General features: G+C 59.2%; 3 protein-coding genes across 6 annotated transcripts in view; 2 read left to right on the top strand and 1 right to left on the bottom strand.

The window, feature by feature from the left end:
* The first annotated feature begins 91 nt into the window (after window positions 1-91).
* Window positions 92-4,515, top strand: Twnk (twinkle mtDNA helicase). The gene is made up of 5 exons (XM_004631438.3): window positions 92-1,550; window positions 1,692-1,932; window positions 2,141-2,248; window positions 2,510-2,651; window positions 3,416-4,515. Exons 1-5 carry the CDS (start codon window positions 308-310, stop codon window positions 3,734-3,736), a joined length of 2,055 nt encoding a protein of 684 aa, XP_004631495.2. The 5' UTR covers window positions 92-307; the 3' UTR covers window positions 3,737-4,515.
* A 1,747-nt stretch (window positions 4,516-6,262) lies between these two features.
* Window positions 6,263-14,977, top strand: Lzts2 (leucine zipper tumor suppressor 2). 4 transcript variants are annotated; one of them, XM_004631439.2, is made up of 5 exons: window positions 6,263-6,589; window positions 11,098-11,547; window positions 12,210-12,890; window positions 13,346-13,612; window positions 14,255-14,977. In XM_004631439.2, exons 2-5 carry the CDS (start codon window positions 11,140-11,142, stop codon window positions 14,924-14,926), a joined length of 2,028 nt encoding a protein of 675 aa, XP_004631496.1. In that variant the 5' UTR covers window positions 6,263-6,589; window positions 11,098-11,139; the 3' UTR covers window positions 14,927-14,977. The 4 variants fall into 4 exon arrangements, with proteins under 4 accessions (XP_004631496.1, XP_023571339.1, XP_023571338.1 ...); XM_023715571.1 differs by lacking the exon at window positions 6,263-6,589 and adding an exon at window positions 6,873-6,940; XM_023715570.1 differs by lacking the exon at window positions 6,263-6,589 and adding an exon at window positions 7,719-7,870.
* Window positions 14,978-16,238: 1,261 nt separating this feature from the next.
* The window catches only part of Pdzd7 (PDZ domain containing 7), a 16,745-nt gene continuing 14,362 nt past the window's right edge, over window positions 16,239-18,621 (bottom strand). Inside the window, exons 13-16 of the mRNA XM_023715506.1 lie at window positions 18,418-18,489; window positions 17,265-17,825; window positions 16,895-16,995; window positions 16,239-16,505 (exon numbers count right to left, since the gene is read on the bottom strand). Coding sequence (XP_023571274.1) covers window positions 16,311-16,505; window positions 16,895-16,995; window positions 17,265-17,825; window positions 18,418-18,489 — 929 coding nt within the window. The 3' untranslated portion in view covers window positions 16,239-16,310. The remainder of the gene's footprint in view (window positions 16,506-16,894; window positions 16,996-17,264; window positions 17,826-18,417; window positions 18,490-18,621) is intronic.

Here is an 18,621-nt window from a genome sequence, read left to right on the forward strand (position 1 = left end):
TCCGGGGCTACAGCGCGGGGGAGGCGGGCGGGGCCCACGTTGCGCGCCCAAGGGTTGGTGTGGCGTGGAGACGTCGGCCCAGAGCAGCTCCGGGGCTCCCGGGCCCATGGCGGGAGGGCTCCGGGGAGGCGGCGGAGCCGCGAAGGGTGCCCTCGCCGGGCTGCGGGAGAGGGCTGTGAGGAGGGTGCGGGGGCTGGGGATGGCGGGGCGGATCGGCAAGTAGAGGTTTGAGCTGTGTGGAGGATCTTTAGAGTCTGGCCTTGTAAAGCACCCAAATCAGACGAGGTGACTTCCTACTCCACTAGCGATGTGGGTCCTTCTCCGAGGTGGGTGCCCCCTCCGCTTCTTGCTGCCCCTGCGCGGCGAGTGGATGGGCCGCAGGGGTCTGCCTCGAAGCTTAGCCCCAGGCCCTCCTCGAAGACGGTACCGGAAGGAGGTTCTCCCGGCCTTGGAGGTGTCGGTGTTGCCTGTAACTACAACCGAAATTCGCCAGTATTTGCGGACACGTGGGATCCCCTTCCAGGATGGCCACAGCTGCCTTCGCGTCCCGAGCCCCTTTGTGGAGTCCTCACAGGTCAAGGATCCAACTGGAGCTACCTCTTCCTTCAGCCTGTTCATCGACAAGACCACAGGCCACTTTCTTTGCATGACCAGCCTGGCGGAGGGGAGTTGGGAAGACTTTCAGGCCAGTGTGGAGGGGCGAGGGGATGGAGTGAAAGAGGGGGTCCTGCTTAGCGAGCCATCCGAAACTGCCAACAGTGAGGAGGTCCGGAGGATTTGGAACCGAGCAATACCTCTCTGGGAGCTGCCTGATGCACAGGAGGCCCAACTGGCGCGAGTGATGTTCAGCATTACCAGAGTGACAGATGACACTCTGAAGCGTTTCAGCGTACAGTATCTGCGGCCTGCTCGCAGCCTGGTCTTCCCTTGGTTCTCCTCTCAGGGCTTAGGATTGCGAGGCCTGAAGCTGTTAGGAGCTGAGGGTCAGGGGGATGGAGTGCACTACACGGAGACCACCATTCCCCGCCTGGGTGCCTACCACAACCTATTCGGATTATCACTGATCAGCCGGCGCGATGTTGAGGTGGTCTTGACCAGTCGTGAGCTGGACAGTCTGGCCCTGAGCCAGGCCACAGGGCTTCCCACGCTTGCCCTGCCCCGGGGAACGCTATCCTTACCCCCTGCCTTGCTCCCATACCTTGAACAGTTCCGCCGTGTTATATTATGGCTAGGTGATGACCTTCGTTCTTGGGAAGCTGCCAAGTTGTTTGCCCGAAAACTGAATCCAAAACGATGCTTCTTGGTGCGCCCTGGAGACCATCAACCCTGTCCCCTGGAGGCCTTGAACCGAGGCTTAAATCTGTCTCGTATTCTGCGTACTGCCCTGCCTGCCTGGCACAAGTCAATTGTGTCTTTTCGGCAGCTTCGGGAGGAGGTACTAGGAGAACTGTCAAACGTAGAGCAAGCTGCTGGTATCCGCTGGAGCCGCTTCCCAGACCTCAATCGTCTTTTGAAGGGGCACCGGAAAGGCGAGCTGACAGTCTTTACAGGTGATACAAGGGTAGAAAGTCAGGCAAAAGCATGTGGGTTTAGGCCACTGAAAATGGCCCCCACTCTGAAGCTCTGATCAGTGTCTAGGTTCAAGGGTTGGACCATGCTTCTCACCTCGGGCTGTGTTCATCCTCTCGCAGGGCCCACAGGCAGTGGGAAGACAACATTTATCAGCGAGTATGCCCTGGATTTGTGTACCCAGGGGGTGAACACGCTGTGGGGGAGCTTTGAGATCAGCAATGTGAGACTGGCCCGGGTCATGCTGACCCAGTTTGCTGTGGGAAGGCTAGAGGAGCAACTAGACAAATATGACGAGTGGGCTGACCGCTTTGAGGACCTGCCCCTCTATTTCATGACCTTCCACGGGCAGCAGAGCATCAGGTGAGATCCTCGGGCTAGCTGCTTTTCTCTCCCAGACAAGCCCTAGCACGCTGCGCATTAAGTTCCCTTTCCAGCTGCAGGGGGAATGCCTTCCAGACCTCCTTAGAAGACTCAGGGTTTTCTGCGTGGAAGGGTAGGTGCAGGTGGCAGCAGGGCTTTCAAGATGTTAACTCTTAGTGGTGTCTGATTCACTGCCTCTTCCTTCTAGGTCTGTGATAGACACAATGCAACATGCTGTGTACGTCTACGATGTTTGTCATGTGGTCATTGACAACTTGCAGTTCATGATGGGTCATGAGCAGCTGCCCACAGACAGGTGACATCCTCTTGTCTAACAAGCCTATGTATCTTTTCAGACAGCATCTAAGCATACATATTATACTTATTTTCTGAGAGATGGGAGTAGGATCACATGAAATGTGGATGGGGCACCTGAGAATGAGTCCTGGGGTGGTGGAAGGTATAGAGTAAGATTAGGGTGGTATGTGGGGAGATATGAGTGGACTGAGGAGATGGGTATGTGTGTATGTTTTTGTCCTGTGTCTGGTAACCTGTTCATGTTGTTGGGCTGGGACAGGATTGCAGCTCAAGACTACATTGTTGGGGCCTTTCGGAAGTTTGCAACAGACAATAACTGTCATGTGACACTGGTCATTCACCCCCGGAAGGAGGACGATGACAAGGAACTGCAGACAGCATCCATTTTTGGCTCAGCTAAAGTGAGTGGGCTTTAAAAGAGCTCAAGCTTTGGAGAGTACAGGGGATGGCCTTAGATCTTCTTGACTCTCCGGAGGCAGTGCCTTGACCATTGCATGGGAAATACACACACTGGGAATACAAAGGCGCTGGTAATAGCTGGTTCTTTGCCTTCTAAGAGCGCATATACTCTAGTGAGGAAAGCACAGTGATTGCATCTCACTGTGATGCAGGCTGTGATAGGCAGCGTAAGAATTTGGGCAGCAAAAAGAAAGCTGAGTTAGCCTGGGCCACCTGGAGCAACTTCCCACAAGAAGTATTCCCAGGGGTTGGCCTGAGGTTTGTCAGTAAACGGATGGCCTTCTGGGCAGCAGGGCCACCCAGTCCTAAAGCTTGCAGTGGTACACTGGGTGCCAGTGGTATGCCAGGCAGAGGCTGAGCACAGGGAAATTATGTGCTACAGTGCAGAAGTAAAGAAGCGGTAGTGCCTGCTTTAGGACATCAAGAACGGTCTCTGATGAAGTGTGACACTGAGAGCAAAACCTAGACTAGATGAGGCTGGTCTGAGGAGGGTGACCCACTGCAGAGGTGAGGGAGCAGCATGGGTGAAGTCTGGGTCAGGGACACTGGTCCATGTCAGGGAGCTGGGAGTCTTGAGTGGCCCAGCATGGTGGCCAGTGTCTAGAGAGCTTCACTTCCCCTCTACCCAGTCTTGACTATCAGCCTTCCTTCCTGCTTTGCTCATCTCTTCTTATTCGTGCCCTCTCCCTGTGTCCCTCACCCCTAGGCAAGCCAAGAAGCAGACAACGTCCTGATCCTGCAGGACAGGAAATTGGTAACTGGGCCAGGGAAACGGTATCTGCAGGTGTCCAAGAACCGGTTTGATGGAGATGTGGGTGTCTTCCCACTTGAGTTCAATAAGAACTCCCTCACCTTCTCCACCCCACCAAAGAGCAAGACCCGGCTCAAGAAGATCAAGGATGACAGTGGACTAGTGGTCAAAAAGCCCTCTTCTGGCAAAAAAGGGGCTGTGCCCCAGAACTCTGAGGCCTGCTCAGGCTGTGACCCCATCCCGTGCCAGTCAAGCAGCTCTAAGCCCACAGAGTAAAGGCAGTCCTGATCACTGAAATGCACTTCATGGGAGAGTGGAGCATGGACCCTCTGCTAAGACATCTGTGTTGTCATGCTAAACTGGCTCCTCAGTCTGTGGCAGGCTGCATAGAAAAATCAGCTTAGCGGCTATTTGAGTACTTAGGATGTGACAGGCTTTGTTCAAGGTCCTGTGTATGCAGTACTGAAGAGATATATAAGGTCTCTGTTTTCATAGGATCCGCATTGTGGTAGAAGAGCCAAGCAGTGAAAGGATAAACAGAAAACAGTGTAAAAGGTATAAGCAAAATAGCAATGTGACAGAACATTCATGGGCTACTTTAGACTAAAAGGATGTCTGAGCAGAGGGGATGGGTCGGGCCTCAGGCGCTGGAAGGGGAAGGTCAAGGTCGTGTGGGTGTCTGAAGTAGGAAAGGCCCACACCCTGGCCTGGGAGGCAGTGAACTGGACCTGGACCTGGAGTGGAACAAACTGACTTCTGGCTCTGACTCCAGCCTTTAGGCTTCTTTACCCAAAGGGTGATGTGGATATTGAGCACCTCTGCAGCCCACTGCAGAGCCAAGGCATAAAGTGGCACCTGCTAGAACCTGACCCTGAGTGCTGCACCCTGCAACCTCAGGCCTCAGGTGGAAGCAGCCTCCTAGTGGATGCTCAGCTACAGAGCCATAGCAAGGGCTACAGCCCTGTCCCTGGACACTGGTTCCATTGTGTGCTGCCTCAGGGAGCCAGAGGTAGGGTTTCTTTAGAGACTTCCAGTTTTCATGAAAAATATTTTTTCTATTACCTTTGTTGCAGTGTTTTTTGTCCCCCAGGTGGCTCCCATCTGTAACTTTCCTCTTGAATGGGGGTGGGGGGACCGCCTTGAGCTGTGGGCACCTAAGGAAGCCAGGGCCTTGGAAGGCCTTCACTTCCCACCTCTCCCTGACACGCTCTCCCGTGAGATGCCTGGCTGGCAGAGGTGTGGGTCGGTGGTCTATGCACCGGTGCCCTGCTTGATCAGCTCTTCCCTCTGCTGTGAGCCACTTCTCTGGCAGATGAAGACTCTGCATATTATCATCTACTCTGCATACGTTGCCCTCCTGCTGTGCCCTCGTCCATATTTCTCTTCCCTGCATAGGATGTGGCGGAAAGCATGAGGATTTGTAAACATTAAGGACCCTTCCCTGCCCTCTCCCCAGTCCTGCACATACATTTCTAATTCTGGAGTGTAAGGGGTACACTGGGGTTTTCGTTTTAAGCCCTGCAGATTATGACAGGTCCACAGGCCCTCTCCAAAGTAGCCCTGCATGATGACACTCATTCTCACTTCTGGTGTCCCAATTTACCTCAGAATTGCCTGAATATATAGTGAACAGCCGTGATGTTCTGACATTTGGGGACAGTTTTCTGCTTCCTGGAAAAGCCCCTGTCTTTAAGGTCTGGCAGTCAACCCAAGAGGGGCTTCAGGGATCCTACTGAAGGGGTCTGTGAGAGGTGTGGCTACAAATACCTCTACAAATACCTCCTGAAAAGAGCTTGAGTTGTGCTCGGCAGCGGGAGAGAGTGTAGCCCCTCCAGGGCCTCCTTTCTTGGGGGTCTCCTAGACTGGCTGGAGCCAGGCTTCCATAATCCTACAGTAATCATTCCCAGCCGACGGTGGTCTAAGCCCCATCCAGGGCCTGTATGGCTGCATGTCAGCTGGGCCTTCCAGATGTACCATGTCAGCTCTGGCCCTCAGGACCAGCCTCCAACTTCTAGTCTTCCTAGAATACCTGTTGGCAAGGTCCTATAGGAGTTTCCAAGAGGGGCCTTTGTGAGGGCTCTGTGGGTTGGGACCGGAGAGGTCCCACAACTGCCTGTTTGTTTCCTCCTGCGCTCTTTGTGAGCACACCCCCACACAGCACAAACCAGAATGATGAGGGAGATGGGTGGTGCACACCCACAGTACTCTCGTGAGACCTAGGGGCCTGTGGTGGGTGACTTGGACCCTGAGTAAATCCGGGATTTGGCTGTGTGTTCATTACTTGGGGTAGGACTGGTAACCTGTGTGTGCTCCTGGCTAAAAACCCCAGGGAGCTCAAGAAGGACCTGACCGAGCAGGGTACAGTTGGATCCACCACCCTGTCCTCAGATTGAACGGGACAGGCATGGTTGTCGGGGTGGCTTCCCCACCGTGGTCAGCCTGTGGGGAGTTACACTCCCTGGAGTCTGCAACCTTGTGCCTTCCCACCGACAGCCTCGAGGCAGGGAGGGACGGGGTCGTGGTGCCTCCCAGCAAGGCTAACTTCCTGTTTGTGCCTGTGGGTGGGACTCTGGGAGTCCCTCCGTGGGGGCTGGTACTGACAGCGGTTCCCCTGGACGACCTCCTCTGCTTGGGCAGCCTTTGTACTTGGTGTGGGTGTTTGGTGAAGCCCGAGCTTTGTCCGTCCACTTGGGGGCTGTCCCTAAGGGTGAAGAGCAGCCCCGCTGGGCTCCCTACTGAGCATGGCAGCTGTCTGGGTCGCGCCCTGGCGCCGAGGGGAAGCCAGGTAGTTTAGCTCGAGGTCACATGACACCGTTTCTTTCCCCAGGTCGTTCTTCCCAGTGGCTAAACTGTGAAGTCACAGGCCCGCGGGGCAGCCCCGGGTCGCAGTCGAGTTACTTTTGGGCTGGGTCCTGGGTCGGCTGCTTGGGGGTGCTGGGCAGACCACTCCCCTCCCGGGATTGGGGCGCGGCCTCCGCTGCCCCGCCCCTCCGTGGGCGCCAGGAGCGCGGAGCCGGTAGCTCCCGGCCCCGAAGCCCGGAGTGGGCTGGGGGGCCGCTGTTCTCTCAGACGCGGGCGCGCTGGAGCCGGAGCCTGGCCCGAGTTGGAGCGGCGGAGCGGTGGCGCTGGGTGAGTAGCGAGGCGGCAGGGGCGCGGGAGCTCGCGGTTCCTAAGCGAGCCCTGCGCCTGGGAAAGCTATCGGGGGAATGAGAAGGGGTCCCACGCGGCACAGCCAAGTCCGAACGGCGAAGCAACACAGTAACTCGCATCCACTGGCCGCCAGGCACGCGCGCACATACCCACGCACGCACTGGGGGCGCACGGGCACACGTGCATTCTGAAGGGGCGCGCCCGGTGGACTAGCTCAGGGCCAGCTGGCAGAACCCAGGCAGTTTGGGCCGGGGTGGGAGAAAGAGACCGCGAGCGAGACAGGCGGGTGGGATGCGTCCGGAGATCTGCTTCCCCGACGCCCAGTTACAGGTGAAGCCCGAGGCGTTCGGAGGCGCCACACACGTGATTGTTAGGCGCCGGGGGCGAGCTTGCGGGGTCCCCACTGGGCCTGGAGTGGTGGTAGCCTTCGCCCCAGCAATGGGAGAACCACGTTCCTTGGAGCCAGGTGGCACGGAAGACCTGGAGCCTGGGCTGGGTGGCGCTCCCAGGGCTCCTGGCTTCTTTGCTTCCCGCACATTCTTGGAGTCTACATCCCTGAAGGAATGGGGAGGGGGGACCTTGGCAAGGGCAGACAGCTGCCCCCTTTCTACTACTCCGTCCCAGAGTAAGCAGAGAGCCACTCGCGCAATAGCGGCCACCCCCTCCGGAGGCTGAAAGTACAAACCCCTCAACCCCCGAGGGGACCGAGCCCTGTCTGTGGGTAGGAGGACGGGCACCCCCCATGAGGGAGGGGCTGCGGCCGAGGCCTCCCGCCCCGCCCCCACGCCTGCACACTGGAGCCCAGCTGCTGCCCGCGCTTCTGGGCAGTCCGCCAGAGAGTGGAGGTGGCCCTTGGTGCCCCGAAGCAGGGATCAGGGTCAGGCCCAAGGAGGGGTCTTTCCTGGAGAGAGGGGCGCAGTCGGTTTTGGGGAAACTGTAGAACTGGAGTGAGCCTAAGGGTGGCTGGGCTGTGTTTTCCCTTTCCAGGGAAAAAGAAAGAAAAACAACCCTTTCCATAGGGCTAAAAATAGAGCAGAGAGCCGGCCAGGCGGTGGCTTGGAGGGGACGCGCCTTCTTGGGGCTGAGCCCGGCGCTGGCAGGCCCGGTCTGGCGGAAAGGGCTGGTCGCCCAGGGGCTGGTCGCAGAGAGACCCGTCGGCGGGCAAGTCTGTGCTCACGTGAAGCGGAATGTAGGAAGTTGGCAGTGCGGGAAGACGGGAAGGAGGCGGCGAAGTGTATCTCAGCCCAGCCCTGCACCGAGGTGCGCGCGGCCGCCCGCAGGCGTGCGACCGCGGAGATGGCGCGGGGCCACGTGACGCCCGAGCGTGGGGCTGTGGCCTCCCGGCAGTGTGGGAAAGGGCACGTGGGTGTTCAACTGCGCCGTTCCTGGGAGGCTGAGCCCGTGGCCCCGAAGGACAGTAAGGCGCTCTTTGCCTTCAGTCCATGCAGGCCTGAACTGTCGGGTGGACGCTCCGTCCAAGGACCGAGGCCGACGCAGCCTCCGGGCAGTGACCTCCCCACTGACCCTCCACAGTGGCGGGAGGAGGGCGGCCGCCTTGTGGGGTGGCCGCGTTGCCCCGACCAGCCGCCAGGGGGCGCGGTGGGCGGGGGCGACCCGGGTCTCGGCTGGCGGGTGCCGGCTCGGGCGCTGCGGCCAAGGGGTGGCCGGCAGCGGCCGCGGCCGCGGGAGGGGGAACTCCGCCCAGGCGCGCAGAGGCGGGGCGCGCGCCCGGCTCTTTGTGCGGGAACAATGACCAGCTGCTGCTGGTCTCGGGGCCAGACCCGGACGGGGGTCTCCGCCCACCGGCCCCCGCCGGACGCCTCACCGCGCGGCCTCGCCGGGGAGGACCCCGCGCGCCGTACCGGCCCCTGCGCGCACCCTGGCGGGCACGCGTGACGAGGGCGCCTGCGCGCCTCCGCGCCCGGGGCGGTCGCCCCTCGGACCCCTCCCCGCCCCTCCCTGCACATCCCTGCCCGCCCACTCGCTCCGGCGGGCCGGGCCGCTGCGAGGGACCGCGCAGGCCGGCCGAGCGCCTGGGGCGGCCGGGCTGAGCATGGAGCGGCGCGGCCGAGGTGAGGGCCCGGGCGGGCGCTCCGACTTGCTGCGCAGCCTGGGAGCGGCATTCCACAGCCCCCACTTCCTGGGAGGGGGCTGCTCGGGGGGGCTGGGGGCTCCCGGCTTCCGGTCTCGGAGTGGGGATCGGTGATGGCAGGACTTGGCCCCTGGACCAGTCCTTGGAGTTTGGGAGGAGGGAGACTTTGACGAACTCTGCCCCGAAGCTGAGGTCTGCGAGCCCGGCGCTGCTGGGTCGCTCGCTTGCGTGGCCCTGGCCGAGCCCCAGGTCCCCAGCCCCCCAGCTCTGTAAGGGGAGTGGGGTCTCCGTGCCAGCTGGGGAGGATGAGGGGCGCCTGTTCCCACAGCCACGACGCAATTCTCAAAATGGAGCCTCGCTTGCCCCTCCTTCTTTAGCCCCGGAGAGGGAGCTGGCCGGCCGGCCGGGCCTGACTTTCCAGGCCCTATTCTGCCCAGCTAGAAGCCCCGTGGATTCGGGGGCTGTGGCTGCGTGGGTCTGCGACCCGGCTCGCGGGTCTGCTTGTCCCCTCGCGTTTGAGCGGGCCTCCTCTTTGTCTCTGCCTTCCTCTGCAGCCACCCTCCCTCCCTAGCCGCAGTTGTGCCCCCCCATGGGAAGGGTGCGTAGAAGGGGAGCCCCTAGCCTGCTGCTTTCCCTGGGCCCCAGAAGGAGGGTGACCAGGAGGGGCTTTGCTGGGAGCTGGCCTGGTGAGATGGTCCCAGTTGCCGGCCCTGCCGGGAAGCCTGAGGTTTCACTCTAGCCAGCTCACTTGCTGCGCTCCACAACTGTCTCTGCTCCTTGGGTCTCCGCGTCTGTCCCCTCGAGGGTGGGTGGACTTAGTCCGAGGAAGGTAGGAACAGGGGGCACAGAAGTCCTGTATTCCTTGGCTCCTCACTACCCAGTGTGAAAGACCAAGGGTCCCTTCACCGCGCTGACCTGGCCTGCCTCCCAGGCCCCCTCACTTCCAAACACATTCACACTCCCTGTTCAAGTGCACTTCACCATCCTGCACGTACCAGCCACACACAGACTCGCTGTGTACCTGAATGTCCTGATACAGGTGTCTGACATTTTCTTGTAGTCGCACCCATCACACCTGTACCTACAGGCATATAGCCTTCATCCGTAGCTGTCACCTATTCATAGTGATTTCTTACATATTTGGTCTTGTGAAGTATATTAGCGTACTCATGTGTGTGTCCAAGCAGATGTACTGTACACTCACACTCCGAAATAGTGTTTTCATGTACATTTTTACAAATGGGTTCATTTTGGGTGATTTTGTGGAGGTTTTTTATTTTTGCTGTACTGTGGATTGAACCCGGTCTCTTCCTTACGTGTGCTAGACGGCTCTACCACTGAACTCTGTCCCCAGTTCTCACCTGCAGACATTTTCACGTGCACAAATAAGTAAATGCATACTCCTAATTCCGTAAAATTTTCTCTCTACTTCTTGATGACAGAGCTCAGCAGATGCCTGAGCTCTGGCCATGATGGCCTCAGCACTGGGAGGGAGTCAGGGTGGAGGCTTTCCCTCAGGAAGGAGCAGGCCAGGGGAGGTGGGGCCCTCAGTCTGGGATGCTGGCAAGCGAGGTCCATCAGCTCCTGAGGTGATGGTAGACTTCTGCCTGAACACCCTGGGCACAGCAGCCGGCAGTGGGGTAGGGCCTCTAAGCTCCTTTAGGCCTAAATGCCAGCGTATGGAGGGGCGAGGGCATTCAGAGCCCTCTCTGTGATAATGTCAAGAGTTGTATGAGTTGTTTTTCTAAACCAGAACCCCAATATTCAGGCTTAGCTGCAGTGTTGGCACTTGGTACTAAACAAGTGGGCTTGGGGCTGCGGTTTGGACACTTGGTTCCTGAAATGCTCCTCAGCTCCCCATTGCCAGCCTCAGAGTTGTCTTGGAAACAAGCCTGAGCCTGGATGTGTCTCCAGGAGGCAGAAGACCTGGAGGGCACCTGTGGGGTTCCTGTTTGGCTGGCTCTGCCCTTGCCGCCTCTCTGTCTGCGAGAAACTGAGGCCCAGCTCAGGAGAGGCAAGGCATAGCCTGACTTTGGCTTCTTGTTCCCTAATTACTGTCCAAGTTGCTCATTGCATCCTCGACATCCTCACATCTGCCAGGTTGTCTTCTAGTGAGGCCACAATGGTTGGAATTGGGGGGGAGGACTTTGTGCCTCCTGGGTCCCAGGCGTAGGCTCCTCTCTCCACGGCCAAGTGGCCCCATTCCTCCTTCTCGTCACTGGGTAGAATCAGTCCTGCACTGTGTTCACATGAGAATTGGCAGTGGTGGGAGACAAGGAGTTAAAGGCCACAGCAGCAGCTGGAGCTTGTTCTTGCCCTTGGGGGGATCACAGAAAGCCTTATGTAAGGAGGGCCTCCAGGTAGAAAGACTCTGACACCACTGCTCTGTTCACAGGTTGCCCTGTAGGCCACTGGCCTGGCCTGAGCCTCTGCCAACATGGCCATCGTGCACACTGTTCCAGTGCCGCTGGAGCCCTCTCCTGAGGCGGCCACCACCCCACCAGGTCCAGCTATGGGCAGTGTGAGCAGCCTTATCTCCGGCCGGCCCTGCCCAGGGGGACCGGCTCCTCCCCGCCACCATGGCACCTCGGGGCCCACTTTCTTCCGCCAGCAGGATGGGTTGCTCCGGGGCACCTATGAGGCACAGGAACCTCTGTGTCCAGCTGTGCCGCCCCGGAAGGTCATCCCTGGCCCCAGTTTTACCTACATCAACGAGGACTTCCGGACAGAGTCACCCCCCAGCCCAAGCAGTGATGTCGAGGAGGCTAGAGAGCAGCGGGCACGGAGTGCTCACCTCCGTGGCCCCCCACCAAAGCTCATTCCTGTTTCTGGAAAGCTGGAAAAGGTAAGGACCAGCCTCTCTGGGGCCTGGGGAGACTGAGAAGCCCCTCAGGAAGCTGAATTTGGGAGTTTATATGAGAGTTCACTTGCCTAGTTCCAATCCTCATTCTGGCTGTGTGATCCCAGGGTAGTCACTTCATCTGTCTCAGTCCCACTGTCTGTTATCTGTGTATCGGAGGTAACAGGCCAGCTCTTGCTGGAGGCTGCTGTGAGAATGAAATAACACCTAGCACTAGCGAGCACCTATGCGTACTAGCTGCTTGAGTCGCTATTTGATGACCTTGAGCGTTTGACTTTGGTGAGGCTTTGTGCAGAGCCTTTAACACCTCTGTGGTGTGGAAACGGTGCTAACACGCAGTTTGTGTGTATGGCTGGGGTAGTGTTAAAAACGAACGTCTTAGGGCTGGGCAGACAACTCAGGACATAAGTGCCTGACTGGCATGCTCTAGGTCCTGAGTTTGATTCTCCATACTGAAAAAAAAAAAAAAAAAAAAAAAAAAATGAACCTCTTGAATTGCTGAACATAAGTTGGCACTCAGGAGATCCCCTGCCATGGACGCCCAGTATTGCTGCTGTGAGCACTGGGGGTCCCAGACGGGAGGCAGGAGTAGGACAGGAGTTTAGAAGGTGGGCAGCTCCTCAGTGTCGCATGGTGCCTCGTTTCAGAACATGGAGAAAGTCCTGATCCGCCCCACAGCCTTCAAGCCAGTGCTGCCCAAGTCTCGGGGGGCACCATCCCTGCCTGGCTTCCTGGGCCCTCGCACAGCTGGGCTGTCTGGGAGCCAGGGCAGCCTGACACAGCTGTTTGGAGGCCCCGCCTCCTCCTCTTCCTCTTCCTCCTCCTCCTCCTCCTCCTCCTCAGCTGCCGACAAACCCCTGGTCCTGAGCCCCTGGGCTAGCGGCTGCCCATCGGGGACGCTGTCCGACTCTGGTCGGAATTCTTTGTCTAGCCTGCCCACCTACAGCACTGGGGGTGCTGAACCAGCCACCAGCTCTCCAGGTGGACACCTGCCCTCCCATGGCCCTGGGAGGGGGCCACTGCCTGGGCCAGCTCGAGGGGTCCCTACTGGGCCCTCCCACTCGGACAGTGGCCGGTCCTCTTCCAGCAAGAGCACAGGCTCTGGAGGAGGGCGTGTGACTGGAGGGCTCCTGGGCAATGGTCCCCAGGTGTCCCCTGACAACAGCTCCTGTGGGGACCGCTCTCCCCCTCTCCCACCCCCACCTCCTCCCCCACCCTCGGATGAGGCCCTACTACACTGCGTCCTTGAAGGGAAGCTCCGAGCCCGGGAGGCCGAGCGGCAGCAGCTACGGGACAGTCTGGAGGAGAGCGAGGTCTCTGTGTGCCAGGTGCGGTCATGGTGCTGCCGGGGGAGGTGCGCCATATCTGGGAGGATGGTGGTGGTGGGCAGTTGAGGCATGACCCGTAGTTGCCTGGCTTCCCCAGGTATGGAGCAGGAGGTTGCAGAGCACCACTGTGCCCATTTTGGGGCACTTAACTTCATCTTGCTGAGCCTCAGTTTCTCTTTGCAAGTAGGGAATTTCCTAGCTGCAAATGGCTCTTGCAGGATTAAGTAAGGCAGAGGGCAGAGGGTGCTCAGAGTAACGCTTGACACTCTGGCAGCGCCAGTGTTTGCTGTTCCTGTTGTTTTGCTAGAAAAGCCTTGATCCCTTGTAGCCCTGATCATTGAAGGTTTTGTGGCCTACACCAGGGAGTGCGCCGCCTGCGCTGGAGTGCACGGCACGGGTCAGCTAGGTGCAGCGTCTGGGGGCCAAGCAGCACCCAGTGGCCTTCTCACTCACAGGCACTTGGCGAGCAGTCACGGCACTGGCGGAGGGAGCACGAAGCCCCACGGGAGGACTGTGCAGCCCAAGCCCAGCGGGCCCGGAGGACGCAGCAGCTGCTGCAGCTGCAGGTGCTCCAGCTGCAGCAGGAGAAGCGGCAGCTGCAGGATGACTTTGCGCAGCTGCTGCAGGAGCGGGAGCAGCTGGAGCGGCGGTGTGCCACCTTCGAGCAGGAGCAGCGCGAGCTTGGGCCCCGGCTGGAGGAGACCAAGTGGGAGGTGTGCCAGGCGGGCGGGTGGGCCTGGGCCTCCCCTGCGTTCCTGGCCTCTGTGTAACGGCTGCCCTCCACACTGCCTCTCTGTGTGGGGTCTCCTTGTTGGGCTGGTCTAATGCCCGTGCAGCCAGTGACACTGCCATCCTCTTGCCTTCCCTGTGCAATGGGTACTGTTGTTTTTGTTTTTTTTAAATTTTATTTATGTGTGTGTGTGTGTGTGTGTGTGTGTGTGTGTGTGTGGCCAGCTCAGCCCACCAGGGGGCGGGGCTGGCTGGCATGTGGTGCTGGGGGATTGAACCGTGGTCCCTGTGCTTTACTAAGCTTGTTCTAAGTAGGTGCTTTAGACCACTGAGCCATCTCACCAGCCCCATGGGTACTGTTAATTACCCCATTTCATAGGTGAGGAAACAGGTCCAGAAAGGCTAGGCCGAATCTAACAGCAATGGCAGAGCTAACACCTGAACCTGGGCAGTCTAGCTCTACTCTCCGCACCAGCTTTGAGAAGCACAGTTCTATGTCTGTGCCCCATTAGCCACTTACTGGCTGGCTGACCCTGGACACATCTCTGGGCTCTAAAAAGTGACAAAGACAGACTGTGCACCCCCAGGGAACCCTTCTGACACTGCCCCTGAACTTCCCACCTCAGGTATGCCAGAAGTCAGGCGAGATCTCTTTGCTGAAGCAGCAGCTGAAGGAGTCGCAGGCAGAGCTGGTCCAGAAGGGCAGCGAGCTGGTGTCACTGCGGGTGGCCCTGCGGGAGGCACGGGCTGCCCTGCGGGTCAGTGAGGGCCGCGCACGGGGCTTGCAAGAAGCGGCCCGGGCCCGCGAGCTGGAGCTGGAGACCTGCTCACAGGAGCTGCAGCGGCACCGCCAGGAGGCTGAGCGGCTCCGGGAGAAAGCTGGACAGCTGGACATGGAGGCAGCAGGCCTCCGGGAGCCCTCTGTGCCACCTGCCACTGACCCATTTCTCCTGGCAGAGAGTGATGAGGCCAAGGTGCAGCGGGCAGCGGCCGGCACAGGAGGCAGCCTGCGGGCCCAGGTGGAGCAGCTCCGGGGAGAGCTGCAGCGGGAGCGGCGCAGGGGGGAGGAGCAGCGGGACAGCTTTGATGGGGAGCGGCTAGCCTGGCAGGCAGAGAAGGAGCAGGTGATCCGCTACCAGAAGCAGCTGCAGCACAACTACATCCAGATGTACCGACGCAACCGGCAGCTGGAGCAGGAGCTGCAGCAGCTCAGCCTGGAGCTGGAGGCCCGGGAGCTGGCTGAGCTGGGCCTGGCTGAGCCGGCCCCCTGCATCTGCCTGGAGGAGATCACTGCCACTGAAATCTAGGCACCAGCCATGCAGGGAGCGCCACCTGGGACCCTGGGGTCCAGGGTCCTCCAGTCCTGTCTCGGGTACAGGCCTCTGGCTTCTGCCAAGAACTTCTGTGGCTCTGTGACCAGGCGAGCAAGAACAGACCCTTCCTAGGTCACCAATCACTGTCTCCCAGAGGCTACTAACAGTACCATACACACAGCCTGCTGCCAGGCTCGTTCAACCTGTGCTTGCCCGTCTGCTCCAGCCCAGAAGCTGGGAAGAGGAAGAAGGCTCCTTCACCGCCAGTGTGCCCTCCCTCAAAGCTAGAGAGAGCCAGATGGCACCGTATGTGCCTGCCCCTGCCCGTGTGAGGGGACAGGGCTGAGACGGGGCCTGATTCCCACGTCCTGGCCCTGCAGCCTCTCCCAGGCTGAGGGAGTTGAAGCCAGACCAAAGGAAGAACTCAGAGGTGTCTTGTTTATTTGTGTTTGTGACCAAGTAGCCCCTTCCAGTTCCCAGATTTATGGCTTCTTTTTCACTTGTATATTTTTCACTGTAAATTTCTTGTAAAAACCCAAAGGAAAAATAAAAAAAAATTTTTTTTAAGTGACTGCTGGATAAACAAGCACTGGGGAACTGCTGTGAGCGGCATCTTTTTTTTTTCCTTCTGTAATTAGGACAGGGTCGGTGGGATCTACAGGGTCTCACTACGTAGATCAGACTCCTAGTGATTCTCCTGTGTTCAGCCTCCCAAGTGCTGGGATTACTGGTGCATGCCACCTGCCCAGTTTCAATCGCTGTCTCAGTGTTCCCCCAGGTGTGGGCCTGCTGCCCACACAGGCACTTTAGTCTGCTGATAAGGCTGGCCCTTTGCATCCATCTCTGATGGCAACTGCCTGCCCTATCTTAGAGGCTGAGATCCAGAAGCATCAGGTCCTGGTGGACAAGTCCTGAAGTGATCTTAAAGCCTTAAGGAATGAAAACACCATTCCATCCTGTCCTACACCCCAACCGTTGTCTGGGTCGGGAGACTGTCCCTCGGTGCTGGGGGAGGCAGGTTGGGGTGGCCTCATGAGAAAGTGCCCACCAGTCCTCAGCTCCAGACCAGGGCTTCTTGGCCTCCCCTTGGGGTGAGGAGCAGCGGATGCAGCTGAGCCAGGCCTTGCCCAGCTCCTGGCTGTGGACGTGGCTCATCTGCGGGGTAGGGCCCTCCGGGCTACTAGAGGAACCACCAGCGTAGATGGAGCTCAAGGCAGGCAGGGCAAGCAGGACTGAGCTTCAGATGCTGGGGGCCTCACAAGAGGGCTTAGAGACCGCAGGAAGACCGTGGGAGCCTGCTGGGGGAGCTGGTCCCGGAAGCTCTGGAAGCCAGTGGGCGGGCACTAGAGCAGCACCAAGGGCTTGGGATGGTGACCAGTCAGCAGGAAGGTGTTGGTTGGCGAGGGCTGGCGGGTTGGGGTGAGGGTGGCAGGCCAGGCACAGGGACCCTGACCACCAGCTCCATGGGCTCTTGGGCCTTGTTGCGGTAAGCTCTGCGGATGGTGTCTACAGCTCGCTGGTGGGTTACTTGCTCTAGGCTCTCCCCATCCACTGCTACGAGCTCAAAGCCAGCCTAAAATGGAGGTGGGACAGTGGCAGCCTTCTTCCCTAGGTCACCCACACCAGTCACCAACCTGAGGGCACAGCCTCTCACCTCCAGGCTGGGACACTTCCCCCAGCTGTGCAGTGGATGGACAATGAGACTTTTGTGCCTGGAGCCGTTGGGGGCAGGGTGGGGCCAAACAATGGCCCTTTGTCCCTTGGGGCTCAGGGTGAAGCAAGATGGGCCATCCTCAGGCCCAGGCCAGTCCCAGCAGGCCTGCACATCCTCTTTGCCCCCTACCCCCCAAGCCTCTTCCTAGGACCTGGCTGGAGTCTGTCTCATTGGAAGAGGACCATGGAGCTGTCCTGCCTTGCCAGGGCTTGGCTCAGGTTGAGGGAGTGGCCTGGTGCTTCTCTCACCTGCAGGGCTCCACTAAGGAAGGCCGCGCCCCCTGGAAAGATCTTCTCTATCTTCACCATGGGCTGCACCTTGGACTCGATGCCCCCTGAAATGCTGATGCCTGCAAAGGTGGAAGCCCTGGGTAAATGTGCAGCCACACTCGCGACTCCAAACCCACAGGAGGGGCCTAGGACCCCATCTCAAAATACAGGTGCCTTCTTCCAAGCCTCAACTCTGAAATCCCCCAGATCTCAATTCCTTCAAATGTAGGTGCCTCTGCTGTACTCCAGGAGCTCAAGATACTTTCCTAGGCCCAGCCGGGGAAATCCAGCCCACTGACCTGTCCATGACCCCAGCCAGCCCAGCCCTGCCCAGCGGACCCAGACTCACCCAGGGATGGCTTTGTCTTGGACAGCATTACCGCCCTCAGCTCCCCGCTGGGGGCCTGCATGGCTGACGCCTCTGCTGTCTTGCCACTCCCAACCCTGGCCACCTGCCCACCCAGAGGTCGGGGCAGCGGGGGTCTGGCTTTCCGAGGCTTGTGGTGGCGCCCGTTAGCCGTGCTGCAGGTGGACAGAGGTGCCGGCGAGGGGGAGGGCACCCGCCCAGGGGATTTGCCCCGACCCCGGCTGCGGCCGCGGCTGTGCGCTGGGCCCTGGCCCAGGCCCTGCAGAGTGGCCTCTGGACTCAGGGCTTCAGTGAGCAGCCAGTTAGGCTGAGGTGGCCGGGGCACCACAGGGGGTGGCAAGGGAGGGGGTGTGCCTGAGACTGGGTGTGGGGCAAAGGCATCGACTGGCACGTCTTGGAGGGGGGGGATGCCTTTATGAGGGTGGTGGGGGGCAGAGATGCTTGCAGGGACCCTGCGCCCTCCCAGGCACTGCCTTGGCTCCGTGTCCCCCTCCTCCTCTGAGAAGCCGTTCGCAGGCAGCAGGTAGAAGCCTCCACGGCTGTCTGGGGAAGAGGCTGGGTCAGGCGTGCCCTCAGCGTCTCACCCAGCCTCGCTCTAGGTTTGTCATGGCCTCCATTCCTCAGCACCCCTGCATTTTGTCTGGGGCAGGTGATATACCTGGTCTACTGTGGCAGTATTTTAGGCCTATTTTAATGTCAAGAAAAAAGTGACTAGCATGTCAGACCAGTATCTTCCTCCGGATTACTACATGGGATGAAACTAGATTTTACAGAACAGGCTGGGCATGGCAGCATGCCCCTGCAATACCACTAGCACTTTGGGAGGCTGAGGCAGGAGGGTAACAAATTAGAGCTCGCCTGGAGAACATAGTGACACCATTTTAAAATAAAAAAGGCTAGGCCCTGAGTTCAAGGCTCAGTACAGCAAAAGTACATACGTATGTACTATGCATGTAACAAACAAGCATATATATGCATTTAAATCCAACTGTGGGCAAAGCACCAGCAGTGAGTTGCTGCAATGGAAGCGGCTCGGGGGAGCCAGCTTTCCAGAGGGCCTTCAGAGCTCCCATGACCCCTTCACATGGCCCCCCAGTGCTGTCCCCAGAATGGTCCCTTCTGGGCTCTGACTGACCAGGCACAGGGGTGATGAGATGGCGCCTGGGTGGCGTGTCTTGCCTGGTTGGTCTCAAAGCAGGAGGCCATACTGGTGGAAGAGGACAGTTGGAAGAAAGACCCTCCCCACCAAGCCCCACAGGCACCCCGGTCTCCCCAAGCCCCAGGCTCTCTGCCACCCTCTCCTCACTGTGCCCCTCCCCACCAGGCCCCACAGGCACCC

This window comes from Octodon degus, unplaced genomic scaffold (assembly GCF_000260255.1).
Source record: "Octodon degus isolate 3935 unplaced genomic scaffold, OctDeg1.0 scaffold00042, whole genome shotgun sequence".
Classification (NCBI taxonomy): domain Eukaryota; kingdom Metazoa; phylum Chordata; class Mammalia; order Rodentia; family Octodontidae; genus Octodon; species Octodon degus.